Source organism: Mytilus trossulus, chromosome 7 (assembly GCF_036588685.1).
Source record: "Mytilus trossulus isolate FHL-02 chromosome 7, PNRI_Mtr1.1.1.hap1, whole genome shotgun sequence".
Classification (NCBI taxonomy): domain Eukaryota; kingdom Metazoa; phylum Mollusca; class Bivalvia; order Mytilida; family Mytilidae; genus Mytilus; species Mytilus trossulus.
The window spans coordinates 65879031-65896659 of record NC_086379.1 but is presented as its reverse complement, the minus strand read 5'-3'; the positions used below and the strand labels follow the sequence as shown (position 1 = coordinate 65896659).

General features: G+C 32.1%; 1 protein-coding gene across 1 annotated transcript; it reads left to right on the top strand.

The window, feature by feature from the left end:
- The first annotated feature begins 425 nt into the window (after positions 1–425).
- Positions 426–2048, top strand: LOC134727221 (octopamine receptor-like). Its single transcript, XM_063591600.1, has one exon. It carries the CDS (start codon positions 449–451, stop codon positions 1427–1429), a length of 981 nt encoding a protein of 326 aa, XP_063447670.1. The 5' UTR covers positions 426–448; the 3' UTR covers positions 1430–2048.
- Positions 2049–17629: the final 15581 nt, after the last annotated feature.

Here is a 17629-nt window from a genome sequence, read left to right as displayed (position 1 = left end):
GGGATGGAAAAGAAGTACAATACTTCCCTTTTTGAAAAGTTGATCATATCTTAAAAGTGGTGATTTTATCAGTTCTACCTCATTTACTGCAGCAGTGATTAAGGCAATGTTTTTTGTGGTTAAGTCAGTATCTTATATACTAAATGAAAGTAATATGTTTTTTCTGTATGGAATATTTGTAAGAGGGAAATATTTGTTTCAAATGTTTCAGTTGCCTCTTGTATTAAAATGATTTTGTTTATAAGTAAACTAGGCGATAAATGAAATCGTATACGGTATGCACTTTTTCTTTTAAAGATTTATAACAACTACCCTTAGGGTGCAAATTACTTATATACAATCATGATTAGTAATACCACTATGATTGATAGATGTGTAATAATGTTGTGCGGTATTTGATAAATAAAAAATAATAAAAACTGAACACGTAAGGAGGTAGGCTAGAAATATGAATAATATTACAGATGAGGAAACGTATCGAAGTAGTCTACACGAATATTGCTTAACAGTGTTTAAAGGAACATTAATTATTCCAACAGTGTTTGGTAACATTTTGCTTCTTTTAAGCCTTTTTACTCATAAAACATTGAGAACCCGTAGTAACGTGTTAATAGGTAGTTTAGCAGTTTCGGATTTGTTAATTGGAGCGATAGTACTACCGTATGATGTCTTAAACATGATATTCGTCAATCTTAAAGACGAGAAAATACCCTGTTTATTACAATATACATGTTTTGTTACATTCGTTGGTGCTTCAGTCACAAATTTGTTTATTATATGTCTTGAGAGATATTCAGCTATTATGTCTCCGTTAAAACATTTTATAAAAGCCTCTAAGACGAGAATATTTATAAGCATAACAACTGGATGGACAATTGCAATAATTCTTGGTCTTTTGCCGCTACTTGGTTGGAACATTTGGACGGCTGGTATAATGTGTAAATCAAAGTTAATATTCACAAAAGGATACTTAGATCTTGTGCTGACGTTTTACACAATACTGATAATAATATCAACCATTTTGTATTCATTAGTTGCTCGAAAAATCTTAAAACATCTTAAACTATACAAAAATGGCAGAGTAAACCACACAAGCAATGCTTGTGTTAACAAAAACCTGAATTCCAGCATCTACAGAAACCTGAAACAGACCAAGATAATGATCTTTATACTAGGACTATTCGCAATATGTTGGGCACCTTTTACTGTGCTGTTTATATTAAGAGTGTATTTTTTGGAAGAGAGCAATTTGGTAAATCTATTGAAAACATACTTTACAACATTTGGCTTGTTAAATTGTGCATTAAATTGGATGATATTTGGACTAATGAACAATTCCACTAGGAAGGCACTTAATAATATACTGTTTTGTCAGTATGACGAGAAGATAACTGTGAGGACTATATCTAGCACAACCACTACTTGCTAATTGACAACAATCCAATTCCACTAGGAAAGCTCTAAACACTATCCTGTTTTGTCAGTATGACGAGACGAGGACTGTGAGGACTATATCTAGCACAACCACTACTTGCTAATTGACAACAATCTTTTAAAGTATCCATTAAAAAAAAGGATTAATCGATTTTCACATTTAAAAAAAAAATTAAATTAGGAGCGTTTAAAAGAGCTTGACATTGTGAATGAGTATTCTATTGCTGAATACTGTAAGTTGACCTTTAGGTTTGTTATGGTTATTTATATCGATCGCTAGGTTGCTGTCTCATTGGTGTATAGCGTATTTTTTTTACTTTATATCATGAGCCAAAACAAATATAATTCATCTAAATAAAATTCTTGAATGCGAATATTTTCCGCAAAAGATGTGTACAGTTAGAGGTATCCATACGGCCTTCAGCATTGAGAAAAATCTATACCGTTAAGTAAGTTCTAAATGCCCCGTTATGACAAATAATGTACAATTTTGAATAAATCAAATATTTGAGTATTCATAAATTCAATTTGATGTAATATATGGCTGCCTTGAGCAGTATTTTAAAATTGGTTTATTTTAGCACACTACCATTATTAAACGTTACAAATATATTTAACATATTTTCAATAACGAAATGAGACAATGTTTGAAATATCATATGATTAATACACCCATCAGGGAAAGCAGTAACCTCCAGTTTCCATGTCGCTCATTATACTACAAGTGTTTCTCATATAACGTACATCATGAATTACACTAACAATACAGATCACCACCGAACGTTTTTGTCCGTGGTATTTATAACAGAGGCTGTGGTAACAGTTCCAACTATTTTTGGAAACCTTTTGTTAATCTATTGCATTAAGCGATATAAGGCTCTTCACGCGAGGAGCTACATACTAATCGGAAGTCTAGCTGTGTCAGATTTACTGTTCGGACTGTTATTTTTACCATATGATATGTTGACTGTAGCCTTTCCAATAATGCGGGAATACAAATTAACTTGCTTATTACGTGCAGTACTATTATATGGATTAGTGGGAGCATCTAATACTAACATATTTATAATATCTCTAGAACGCCACATAGCTCTTACTTATCCTTTGTGGCATTTAAAGTTGTCATGGAGATGGTTGGCTGGGTCCATTGCAGTAGCATGGATTATGCCATTACTGATGGCTGTCTTACCAGTTTTAGGGTGGAATTCTTGGAATGTAAATTTAATGTGTGTTTATAAATGGAAAGACGCTATAAGTTCCAGCTTTCTGATACTATGGAGCTACAGTAATATCAGTCTGCTGGTTATTTCTTGTATTTTATTTTTTAAGGTGGTCTTTACAACATTTTCATTTCTGAACAATAAAAGCTTTCAAAAAGGACAATTTGGCGTTCAAAGACAATTGTCAGTGACGAGAAGGACGTCCATTGAAAAAACAAAAGTTTTAATACTGATTGTAGGGTTTTTTGTTTTGTGTTGGGGACCCTACTGCCTACTTATAATTGTAAAGCCATTTATTCAAGAACAAAGCGAACAACGTAAACACATAGACATGGCAGAAAAGTACTGTGGTTTACTAGCAGTGTGTAACTGTACTCTTAACTGGGTTATATACGGATTAAAAAATAAACGCATTAGACATACTTTCAAGTTGACTCTATGCGGTCGCAGCAGTAGACATGAAAATGGACTTGACCGTATTAGTACAATAAGTACCAAGCAGGAACAATTTAGTCAGTTTTCATGTGTCAAGTAACAAACTTATTATACAGGAAATACTAATACATGTAACCGATATTTTTCAAATGATTTGTATTTACTTAACTTACAAAAGCGCGTTAGAGACCAATAGAGTAGAAGGTAATGCCGATGAATTCTTACCACCACAGTAAACATATCTGTTATACTATAAAAAAAAATAATGATAGGATAATTATGGATGATACATTTGCGATGTTATACCTATAGTGTTCAATAGAATTTATTTTTCAACATTGAATAAAAATTCAAATCAATTAGCTTTAATCAAATTTAGTTTCTACAGGATAAGCAAGGTTTTTTTTCATGAAAACTGATGAACTGTAAATATATATTTTGTCAGCTATAAGTCGAAGTAGTTGCATTGAAAACACTAAGATAAAAAGAATAATGACTTACAGGGAAAAAAGGTTCAAACATTGACAAACTCAAACACAACTTAAGCTTTGTATCATTATGAAACATGCACCAGAAAGTAAATAATTCCGTGAAGACTCTTCACTTCAATTCTGAATCAGCTAGAGTCACATACTTGTATTCATGTCTGTGATCCATCTTTTTTTTAATCTAACGTTTTTGATTTATATTTTAATATATTAGACCCAGAAATGATTTTTCGATGGTCTGGGTCAAGTACAAAAAGGTAATTTAATCGAATCCTGGCCGGGTCTAATAAAGAATTTAACATTGGTATTTGCTGTTTCTGCGTTAAGCAAGCATAATTAAGGATAAGAGTGACTGATTGGCTCGGAATCAGAATAATGTTTTCGGGTAAGGTCAAATGCTTTTTTTGGCGGACTGTTTCCTTGTGAACTAACACGTTACAGTTCCGGGTCATCGTGTTGGTCAGGTGAATAATGCATTGAAACCATGATGTTCTCGGTCTGTATATGCCATTGGTTTGCCGCTAGAGGTTAAATAACCATCCACCACTGGCCATCATCAGAAATGACGCACCGATAATTAGTTAGATACACCAAATACAATGTATACAAATTTGTTAATATCATGATTGACAATTAGCCATTTTATTTCATAAAATCACGTCTTGATACTTTTATTGTAGATTTCGTGATTTTGAAACACTGATTGGTGTTATATTGAGGTGATGACCTCACATATACACTTTTATAGTTTAACAGGCTGTAGAGGTTTATGATCAAGATTTTAATGCATCTCCTCTGTGGTTTTTATTTTATTTGACTATTAATTTAACAGGTTTTAATCCACAATTTATTTATATATAATTCAACAGAAAGGAAATTATGGTTGTAATAAAAATTAAATTTAGTTGGATATCATATGAAGAAGCAACGTGACTAAATTATTACATCAATTTCGAAAATATGCAAACCAGACATATGGGAGGGGACTGCTTCTGGAACTTTTCAAAAGGCTTATACATTTTGCAATTCATTTCGAATCACACAAAGTAACTTATGATTCTGTAGAACATGTGTATATACATTAAAAGTAAAGCATACACATTGTGTACTGGTTATGTTTGAAACCCTTACAAAGGAGTAGGTCCGGTAAGGACCAATTTTGGCCTCCAACTTCAAGTTCATCTGATGAAAGATTTTGGACATTTTTTAAACACTTAAGTGTCTAGTTCGGTCGATTCAAATCGTTTATGTGAAAGATTTAGACTGTTTTAGTCATTAAAGACGCTAAAATTCAAACTTAAATAATTGTTTACAAATGTGCCATAATATGTCATTTTTCAGATGTGTTTTTGTCAAAATATGTTCCTTTAACTACTTAAAAGGTCCTATACTTTTAAACTTTTTCCGGGAATTTTTATGAGTGTTTTTTAGATCATCGATAGAAAGTTTAATTTCGACTAGATTAGCTGGATATGTTCCAATTACAACCTACGTTTTAAGACTTATCATCGGGTTTGTACTTACATAATCAACACGACATGTGATACACATGGAGCAGGATCAGCTTACCATTGAGGATAACATAAGATCATCATCATTTTAGGTGTGGTTCGTGTTTACGGGGCGCCGAATGGGACTCTTGTGGTTTTGTACTCAAAATTCAATTTTGTACGGACAAAAGTGACTTTTGTTCAACAAAAATGAGTTCAGTTTAACAAAATTTGTATCATACTACAAATTTGAAATTTTGTCATACAGAATTATCTATCAGCGGACAAAAGTCACTTTTGTCATGACAAAATTCATTTTTGTTACACAGACTTGACTTTTGTTACCTAATTTGAAAATTGAGCGACAAAAGTCAATTTTGTATTTAAATTAGTTTAGTTTGGTTTCTGTGAACTAATTTGCATACAAAATCGACTTTTGTTACACAAAAATTACTTTTGTTACACAAAAATTACTTTTGTTACACAAAATTGACTTTTGTTACACAAAATTGACTTTTGTTACACAAAATTGACTTTTGTTACACAAAATTGACTTTTGTTACACAAAATTGACTTTTGTGAGACAAAATTGATAAAATTGACTTTTGTCTCAACAAAATTGACAAAATTGAATTTTGTCTCGACAAAATTGACAAAATTGAATTTTGTCTCAACAAAATTGACAAAATTGAATTTTGTCTCAACAAAATTAACAAAATTGAATTTTGCCTCAACAAAATTAACAAAATTGAATTTTGTCTCAACAAAATTGATTTTTGTCTCACGAAAGTCAATTTTGTCTCACGAAAGTCAATTTTGTCTCATAAAAGTCAATTTTGTTGTTACAAAATTGAATTTTGTCATCACAAAAATGAATTTTGTCGTCACAAAATTGACTTTTGTCTCAACAAAATTGACAAAATTGACTTTTGTCTCAACAAAATTGACTTTTGTCTCAACAAAATTAACAAAATTGACTTTTGTCTCAACAAAATTTACAAAATTGACTTTTGTCTCAACAAAATTAACAAAATTGACTTTTGTCTCAACAAAAATGACAAAATTGAATTTTGTCTCAACAAAAATGACAAAATTGAATTTTGTCTCACAAAAGTCAATTTTGTCTCACAAAAGTAAATTTTGTCTCACAAAAGTCAATTTTGTCTCACAAAAGTCAATTTTGTCTCACAATAGTTAATTTTGTTTCACAATCAACTTTTGTGATTTAATTTCCATATCAGGTAACAAAAGTCAATTTTGTATGCAAATATGTTTATATTTGCATACCTTTAAGACAAAATTGACTTTTGTCATGACAAATATGAATTTTGTCTACAAAAATGAATTTTGTCATGACAAAAATGAATTTTGTCTACACAAATGAATTTTGTCATCACAAAATTGAAGTTCTCACAAAACAAGTCTGTAGCACATAGTTTTGTAAGACAAAAATGATTTTGTTATGACAGAATTGAATTTTGTACAAAACCACAAGAGTCCCATTCGGCGCCCCGTAGTGTTGCCCAGCATTTTGTTTTCTATGTTGTGCTTTGTGTTCTGTTATTTACTTGTCTTTATCTTTTTTTGCCATGACGTTTTCAGTTTATTTTCGACTTGTAAGTTTGAATATCCATTTGGTATCGTTCGCCATTTTTTTAGTAATCATTCGGCCTGTACCCAATGTCATTGTACGGTTTTATCGGATGAAATTTTCATTCTAACTGAATTAGTTAGTATATCAATCCTGAATCCCATAGTATTGAAAGATGTGATAATTTTTAAAGTTTGAATATAGCGTATATCTCAGTAAATTGAATTTGTCTTAAAAAAAACTGCCATAAAGAGAATTTTTAACACTAAACACGATATATTTAATGATTTTGAATATTAACTAACTTCTTTCAAATACAACTGATTTAATTTGATGATGAGACTTTATTAAACCTGTTACGAGTTCTGTTTCTTAATTTTGCATTTCTTGAGGGTAAGTTTTCAGCAGTCTTTTTATGCTCCAGCTACGTTATAAAACATATAAAATGATAGTGCAAGTTTCAGGTTAAAGTTTTTGGTCAAAGTAGTTTCTGATGAAGTTGAAGTCCAATCAACATGAAACTTAGTACACATGTTCACTTTGATATGTTTTTCTAATTTAAATACCAAATTAGATTGTTGACCCCAATTTCATGGTCCACGGAACATATAAAATGATAGTGCAAGAATCAGGTTAAAGTTTTTGGTCAAGGTAGTTTCTGATGAAGTTGAAGTTCAATCAACATGAAACTTAGTACACATGTTCACTTTGATATGTTTTTCTAATTTAAATACCAAATTAGATTGTTGACCCCAATTTCATGGTCCACGGAACATATAAAATGATAGTGCAAGTTTCAGGTTAAAGTTTTTGGTCAAGGTGGTTTCTGATGAAGTTGAAGTTCAATCAACATGACATTTAGTACACATGATCACCTGGATATGATCTTTCTTATTTTAATGCCAAATTAATTTTTTTACCCCAATTTCATGGTCCACTGAACATAGAAAATGATAGTGCGAGTGGGGCATCCGTGTACTATGGACACATTCATGTTATGATTATTTTTGTCCAAATACATCTACCACAAATCTCTGATCTGATGGTTTAACTTAGTAAACACAATGGAATCGACCTTTTATGACCTGTATTAAGTCAATATAACCTGTCCGGGATTTAAGGAGCTTGTAATGCTATTATGAAGACAGACTGTTTAGCCGAATACAAGGATATCTACTGAGGGAATTGGCAAATATATGAAATAAATTGTGACTTATTTCCAATACTGAAATAATTATATTGCACTTGAAAACCACCTCAGTTAGAGAAAATAAAATATCTACTATATGAATTATATTATTTATTTGTCCATACTCTTGTTTTTTTTCTTATCTCCGTTCTTGTTTTTTCTTTCGCCCGCAATGTTGTTTGGATTTCTTGTACACCTGCAAAGTTTGTTATTTTTTATCTCCCTCCTTGTTTGTGCGTACAACCGATGAGTTGTTTTTTATAATCTCCCTGGTTGAATATTCGTACAACTGCTTGGTTGGTTCTTATGCTCTCTCTTGTTTGTCCAAACGCTTATTAAATTGAAAACCAGAACGGACTTAACAATTTATGTTTCTCATCTTTAAGTCCGTTCTTGTTTTCTCGTACACCTGCCTCGGTGTTTAATATACTCCTTCTAGTTCGGCCGTTGATCTGCCTTGTAGTTATTTCTTATAATTAATCACTTTTCTTGATTGTCCATACAAGATGTTTCTTATCTCGGAGACCGTTCTTGTTTTCTCGTATAGTTACTTGCCTGGTTGTTCCTTATTGTCCTTCCTTTCCTGTCTTACACATGCCTTGTAATTTTGTATCTCCTTTCTTCTTTGTCAGTACACCTGACAGTTTTTTTTATTATCTAAAACTTCGTTCTCGTTTTTTTTTCGTACACTTAACTATTTGTGTCCTACCGTCCTTATTGTCTGCATGACTGTTCACCTGCCTCGTTATTTCATATCTATCTACTTGTTTGTCCGTAAAACTGATTCGAGATTTCTTATATCCTTTTATATTTGTCCGTGTCCATGCCGAGTTGTTTTCTTCTCCCTTCTTGTTTGTACGTATACTAGTTTATGCCAAGTGGTTTTTTTATCTCTCGTTACTTTTGTCTGTACAACTGCTTTGGCTATTTTCCTTTCTCCCTCTTTGTTCTATCGACTGTCTCGTATCTCCAATCCTTGTTTGTCCGTTCATCTAACAACATGATCAAACGTCTAGTTAGTTCGTACACGTCCCTAGTTGTTTCTCATCTTCCTATTGATCGGTCGTACCCTTACTAAGTACTAATTATCTTCCTTATTGTTTGTCTGTACATCCGTCCTGATGTTTCTGAGCTCCTCAATTTTGTTTTTCGTTCACACACATTGTTATTTTTGAATATCTCCTTGTTTGCCAGTATCCCTCCGTATATGTTTCATAACTCCATTATCTTTGTTGGTACACCCGTCTGGTTTGTTTCTTATCCCCATCTATTTTCTTGCACACCCGTCTTGTGATTTCTGATATTCCTACTTGTTTTTCTATATAACACATGCCTTTAATATCGTTTCGTGTTTCTGAAATTATTTCTCCATTCACCGGCTTAGTTTTTATTTTAACATCCTTATTATTTGTCCATACACATGTATTGTTACTTTTATCTCCATTATAGTTTGTCTGTACATCTGTTTTGTTGTTGTTTTCGTACATCTACCTTGGTATAACTCATCTCTCTTGTTGTTTGCCTGTACACGTGTCTAGTTGTTAATTATCTCTTAATTGTGTGTCTTTAAACCTGTTTTTTTATGTCCCTTATTGTCAAATTACTGTAATTTATACTGTGTATTCATTATTTTTTTTGCACCAATAAAAAGTATGGAGGATATAACAAACAAACCACCATTAGGTAAGAGAAGGGAGTGCAAAGCCATGATACAGGCCACCAAACATCAGTGTTCACAAGACCACCCAATGAATACCAGACTGAAACAACCTTCATCAGGCAGACTCAAAAGATCCAGCTTTACATTAGAGACAAGAGCTCCATCGAAATACATAGAACCCATAGTTTTCACAATGAATAACACCCCGTGTGAAGAAAAACTAGGAAATGTCACCATCCAGACCTCAGTTCCGCTCATTAAAACCAGAGATGAACAGACTAGTAATGTAAAGAAAATACTGACAATGAGTATGCTTGAAGAACAATACCCTTCAGAAACTTGGGTAAGAGTATATACAGATGGGTCAGCCACAAATGCCACAACAAATGGAGGGACTGGTAAATACATTAAGTACCCCAAATGGAGATCAACAATTAGAGGCAATACCAACAAGCCTACACTGTTCAAACTACAAAGCTGAAGAAGAAGAAGCCATTACTCATGCTGCACACTCCATCAAAAACAAAATCGATGATACATCTTAAGTAGTATTCCTGACTGATGCCCTCTCTGTTTTACAAGCCTTGAAGAACGACAAGCTGCCTCAATTCCAACAAGCTTTATACAACATCAAAAGTCTGACAGCAGTTATTCAGTGGATCCCTTCACACTGTGGAGTTTGGGGTAATGAACAAGCCGACAGAATAGCAAAGTATGGTGCTGAACAACAACAGGAAGAAAATCCAGTCTGAATTACAGAGATGAAGACTATCATAAAATCTCTGTTCAACACTCCACAGAAACAAGATAGTAACCACCAGCTAACAAGATCTGAACAAACCACCATATTCAGACTGAGGACAGGACACAACAGACTCAACCAACATCTAAACAAAGTCATGAAAGTTGTTCCATCTCAAATGTGTCCTTGTGGAGAAGCAGAGCATGATACAGCACACCTCCTACGGTCATGCAATTTCCATCATGCATTGAGAGATAAGATATGGCACTCAGTAACATCACTCGAAAAGAAGCTATACGGACCAGTGGATTCCCTACAGAAGACCACCAGATATGTTGAGGAGATTGGTATTCAAGTGTAAAGGCGAACTATAAGAAGAAGAAGATTATTTTTCGTTGGATAACAATTTTCGTTGATTTTGTGAATAAAGATGAACTACGAAATTAAATGTTCAACGAATAACAAATTTTCTAAAGGGTTATATGAAGAATTTAACAAAATCACGAATTTAAATGTCCGCAAATATGCAAGTTTTCCTTCATTCACAAAAAATGGTGCCCACGGAAATAATTGAATCCACAGTATCCTTATTTATGTCTCTGTATACCTGCCGTGTTGTAGATTATTTCCCTATTTTTTTGTCTGTAAATCTGCCTAATTGTAACTTATCTTCATCATTGTTTATATTTACACCTGCTTTGGGGCTGTTTCTTATTTCCTTTATTATTTGTCCGAACATGTATGTGCCATGTTGTAACTTATCTCCCCTTAATGTTTGTTTGTTTACTAGCCTTGGTAAAATAATTCCCTAAATATTTGTCTGCACACCTGTCTTATTTAAGAAATAATACATGGAAGCCATAGATTTGTTGGAAATTTACAACGCTCAGGATTAAATTCGAATATCACGGCCCTGGCCATGTGTAAATTTCCAACAAATCTATGGCTTCCATGAATTATTTCGATTCTAATAGGACAAATAAGTTCATTCAAATACTGAAGCGAGGGTGGTATGCTGTGTGTGTAGCTGCTCTTTTTTACCCCATGTAAGCATGGTAAGACAAAGATCAAATATTCTCATAAACTTGTAGCTTGCATTGATTATTTCGTTAATAACCGCCAGAAAAATTATGTTTAATTCTCAAACCAAGTATTTGCCATTTTAAAATTACATTTTTTCTCAAAAGCTACCGTCAAATCTAAAATTGACTTTTCGTAAAGAAGGAGCTGCCATGTTGACTCGCTGAAATCAATTAATATGCGAACAATGCAATAGAATAGAAAATAAAACAAAACCTACCTCAGAATTCCAGTTTAATACAATAATTATACGAACTTCGATGGTTACAAAAATGTTTATATTTTTGTGACATTGACTTAATATTGTTTTTATACTTCAAATTAAATTAGTATATTGATATTTATTAAAATATTCAAACTTTTTTCATCCCTTAATGAACCCTTGATTGTGGAGAAAGTGTTCCATGATGAAATTGACATTGCAAAAAATATAGCTGTGTTACTATATTTAGGAGATAAAAAGTAAAATCACAAAAATACTGAACTCAGAGGAAAATCAATTTGGAAAGTCCATAATCACATGGCAAAATCAAAAAACAAAAAACAAAACGCATCAAAAACGAATGGACAAGAACTGTCATATTCCTGACTTGGTACAGGCATTTTCAAAATGTAGAAAATGGTGGATTAAACCTGGTTCTATAGCGCTAACCCTCTCACTTTAATAACAGTCTCATCAAATTCCGTTACATTTACATGATGCGTTAAATAAACAGTCACAATCAATAAAATAGTCAAAATATGGGAACATCAGTCATCATCGTATAACAATTTAACAGGACACAACAACATCTACTATCTACGAACACATGGATTGATTTGAGTGTCTGACGTCAGAAAAATTATATACGTCACATAAATTTGTCGTTTAATGTGCATACAATAGTTATCAAAAGTACCTGGATTATAAACAATTTTAAATTTTACATAGGCAATGAGCGCAGACAGGGTTAAAAAATCAAAAGTATGTAAGAATAAATTACAGAAATCAAACTAGTCCAAAAGTTATACATAGAATTTATGAGAATCTAAAACTTTTAAAAGGAACAATTTAACAGGACACAAAAACCTATCCACGAACACATGGATCTACTTGAGTGTCCGACGTCAGAAAAATTATATACGTCACATAAATTTGTCGTTCAATGTGCATACAAACAATTTTAAAATTTACATAGGCAATGTACGCATACAGGGTTAAAAAATCAAAAGTATGTAAGAATAAATTACAGAAATAGACTGAGATTCAAACTAGTCCAAAAATTATACATAGAATATATGAGAATCCAAAACTTTTTAAAGGGAACAATTTAACAGGACACAATAACATCTACTGTCTAAGAACACATGGATTGATTTGAGTGTCTGACGTTAGAAAAATTATATACGTCACATAAATTTGTTGTTCAATGTGCATACAAACAATTTTAAAATTTTTTCATAGGCAATGTACGCATACAGAGTTAAAAAATCAAAAGTATGTAAGAATAAATTACAGAAATAGACCGAGATTCAAACTGGTTCAAAAGTTATACATAGAATTTATGAGAATCCAAAAATTGTCAATTCCACTACGCCATATATTAATTCCTTTCGTTATGCATCCAAAACAGAATAAAATTTCTTTTGTGTTTTGCTTTATAACAATTTATAATACAATAAAAAAGGCAAAGCGTTTACAAAAAGGTTCAAATACATGTAGATTTACATGGGAGGTATATTATAACTTCCATTATTAAGTATATCTCTGAGTCTGCGCTAAGTATAGATATATCGAGAATTTTCACACTGTGTTGTTTACACGTCATTTAGTCTCGATCATCCAGACGCTCCATATTGTTGGCTGTAAGAACGATAACTCTGGTGCATCGAGACTAACGTCATATTAGAATATTTTTAACATATCATTTATCTTCTTGTTTAGTTGCACAAATGTCCTGTTGTTTGTTTTACTATGTTGTGCATTATCCTTTTAATTTGTATTAAACGCTTTGAATCTGTGTGTTCTACCCTGATGATATGAAGAAAAAAACCCAAGATAGAATAACTTTAAAAATCTTTATTTCTTATACGGACCTGTTAATTCATTACATTAAAAAGAATATTATTTCAATTTACATTGCTAAACACATACTTTTACCACGGTAAAAACTGTTGAGTTTTCAATTTGATAAAGGACTTTCCGCTTTTAATTTTCCTTGGAGTAAGATTTTTGTTGTTGTTTTGCTTTATTGAGGCAAAATTTACTGTTTTCAAGATATACCAATTGCTTATATTATTGCGTTGTTCACGTACTTAGTATGTACATTTTCTTTTATATATTGTAGAATTCATACATATATTGAAATGACGCATGAACAAATACATCTAATGTATCAGGAAATTGAAATAAAGACTTTAGTTGACATGATCAATATTATAAGACCATAAAGTGTTGGGCCTTTATTCTCAAGATTTGAATTTATCACGACATGTTATAGAAATTTAATGCAAACTCCTCCGTTAATTTTCTTAATATCTAACCCTAAGCACAATTTTATAATAAAATCCATGTATTATTGAATAAAGTATATTTATTAGTGTTATGGGTACAATATCATATCATTGACTGCTATATCTAAACCGTAGGAATACCATTATAAATAAACTTTTGGATAGAGAAGGAAATCATATTGGAAATTTATTTTCCACAATTGCTGTGATCAATTTTGGTGAAATTAACATTACAACCGCGATCTAGATCCTGCATTACGAATAACACCACTATGAATAACACCACTTATTCAGAATTTGACAGGAAATATTTCTTCTCGTTATTTGCATATGAAGGAATCGTAATGATTCCTACCATTTTTGGGAACATACTTTTAATTTATTGCATAAAACGGTTCAAATCACTTCACAGACGTTCCTACATTTTAGTTGCCAATCTATCTCTATCGGATTTACTGTTCGGATTGTTATTTTTACCATACGACATGATTAGCTTTTTTCTGCCAGAGATACGAGAAAACAAAATTACTTGTTTATTACGTATGCTGTTGTTATTCGGAATAGCAATGGCATCAATTTTAAACTTGCTTGTTATGTCTTTGGAACGGTATGCTGCTCTTACATATCCAATTTGGCATTTAACGATGTCTAAGAAATGGTTGATGTCATCAGTAGTAGCGTCATGGGTTATAGCAATGCTTTTGTCAGCGTTGCCACTTTTTGGATGGAATACCTGGGACGAAAAAGTTCAGTGCGTATCCAGATGGTATGATCCTATTCCAACCAACTGCTTGACATTTTTGTCTTCTATTAACGCTCTATCGCTAATTGTTTCTAGTATTCTATTTTTGAAAGTTGTCGTAACAACATACTCCGCTCTAAACCAACGATTTGGTAAGGATGATAAATTGGGAACTCGGCCACATTCTTCAATTACGTCAAAAACATCAGTCGAAAAAACGAAATTGTACGTGCTTATGCTAGGACTATTTGTAGTATTCTGGGGGCCTTACTGTATTGTTGTCGTTCTTAAACCTGTTTTGCCATCGCACCGTAAACAAATGGACGAAGCTGAAAAGTACAGTAGTTTATTGGCTTTATCCAATTCTGCATTTAACTGGATCATCTACGGACTGAAAAATAGGCAGATACGAAATGCTTTCAAAGTTGCGCTTTGTGGATGTAAAAATGAAAATGACACTGAATCAAGAGGCTCTGAGACAAACCAATATACTCAGGATGAATCAATGTCTAGAAGCAGCACCGCCATTGAAATAAACTGTGTCGATGTTTCACCATATTTAAAGTGACTTATATAAAAATAACCTCTGACGTATTTTTTTAACTTTGTGTAATGAATATAGCAGGTCACTAACTCAATATAAATGGGTTTGAACTTTACTAATTTACAAAATATGATTGTTATTCCACACCAGTACATTCAGTGATTATCGTTGATCCATGCCCGTCATATTTGCAACACCGCCATTGAAATGAAGTACATCTCAATTTTTTTTATATATTCTCAAACAGGATTATGCTACTGTGTTAAACGAAGAAAGGAAATGACTTATAAATTACGATAACTGTGTTTGAACCGTAAACATTTACAAATCATGCATGTTATTTTACTTTAGAACAGTGGTTGTCTCTCTGTCGTAAACTGTGTTTTGTTTTAAATACGACTGTAAGTTTTCCCGTTTGAAAAGTTTTACATTTTTCATGTCGGCGTCTTGTCAAGCCGAATGTTTATTGTTTTCTTTCTTTTTAATCATAATTCGAACTTCTATTGATATAAAACATAGAAGAAAACACATCGCGGTGACACAAAGATGTTACAAGTTAAGATTATAATACATACAGATTTATTAAAGAATTATACGATAACAAACATGTTAAAAATTGTTTCTATGGACACGGTTCAATTTTTATCTCGAAGATATAGAAATATTTATAAAATAATATGTCATATGCTTCGATTTAGGTACTGTCATTACAAATTTGAAACAACGTTTTTCTGTTTTTTTTGGCAGTACCCTGACACAGACTATTCCCTTATCACTGTGTTTATATTTCACTCTCTATATAAAGGCAACAGTAGTATACCGCTGTTCAAAACTCATAAATCCATGGACAAAAAACAAAATTGGGGTAACAAACCAAAACCGAGGGAAACGCATTAAATATAAGAGGAGAACAACGACACAACACCGAAACGCAACACACACAGAAACGGACCAAGCATCAGACAAAACACCACGAGAATAACAAATATAACATGAAAACTATATACATAAATTTGGGATAGACAAGAACCGTGCCACGTCTTATCTCAATATCTCAAAAATATCACTTTAATGGCAAAGTTAAATATAACATTGAAATGACAACATAATATTACAGGACTACAATACAAATAAATAGGAGAACATATTAGACAAAGAAAAACATGATTAATAGATAACAAAAAGCATCAGGTTTAAAATTCAATACGCCAAAAACGCGCCTTGTCCACACAAGACTCACCAGTGACGCCCAGATATAAAAGATCGAAAGTGAAAAAAGTACAAAGTTGTACAGCACTGAAGATCAAAAGTTGAAAAGGTTTCGCCAAGTACGGCATTGTTTTTATGCCTATATGCATGTCAAATTAAGGCAACAGTAGTATACTGCTGATCAAAAGGTTACTAGCTATAACAGAGGGAAACATATCAACTATAAGGGGAAAACAACAAAACAACAGAACAAGTGCAACAACAAACAAACAAAAATGCAACATACATAGAAACGAACTATTAGATAACAACTGTCACAATAAAGTTGATGATATTTAAAGAAATTCAAATACTGAATTATAAATAACAACTTCATTATTTTGACAAAGTTAATTTTTAGAAATGACATTTATGTAATGAATCAATTTTGTTGTTCTTCATTGTAATGCGGTAATATTATGTTTTACATTGAAGTGAATTAAGAAAGGAAAATATTACAGTTGTTGGGTGTAAAGGAGAATATATAACATTACTTTAAGTTTCAGTTCATTTTTGTTTATATTTTGATAAGATATTAAAAAAGAGTAGGTCCGATTAGGGCCGATTTTGGCTTCAAATTTCAGGTTCATCTTACGAACGTTTTTGGACACTTTTTAATCACTTAATTGTCTATTTCAATTGATTCGATTAGTTAATGTGAAAGATTTTAACTGATTTAGTCATTAAAAAGGCTCTGATTCAAGCTTAAATATGAAAAATCTTTCAAATATGCCAAACAACGTCCCTTTTCGGATGGCTTTTCAAAACTGAAAGTGGCCGCATCCGTGTTCATCCTCAACCTTTAAATATGTTTTATATTATCATCAAATACAACTTACGTTTGAATGTTATGAATGAACACGAATGCGGCACCTTTCATTTTAGACGGAAACGGTCTAAAAATTAACCAAAATGCCAAAATTTTGAAGATTGCAGTTATCAAGCATGAATTAATGATGATAGAACGCGATATGTGTGCATTGTAATGGTAAAAAAACAGCTCATATTTATATAGTTGAAGCATTTTACTTTCCAAAATATACCGTAAAGATTACATTATCACAATTTTCTAAAACAATATTCTGTTTCTCCGCCAGCTTATGTGCAAACATTAATAAGTCAACAAGAATTCATCTTTGTTTATGTATATATATGATATAGATTGATGTAAAATAATTTATTGTTTGCTATTGTGTGTTTATTTGTTATGTTTAATTGAATAAAATCTGATTGCCGATCTTCACATTTTCTTAAAATGGTATGAATATCAACG

Bases quoted from the DNA above. Each gene is read 5' to 3' on its own strand.
- LOC134727221 (XM_063591600.1), top strand. From the start codon at position 449: ATGAATAATATTACAGATGAGGAAACGTATCGAAGTAGTCTACACGAA.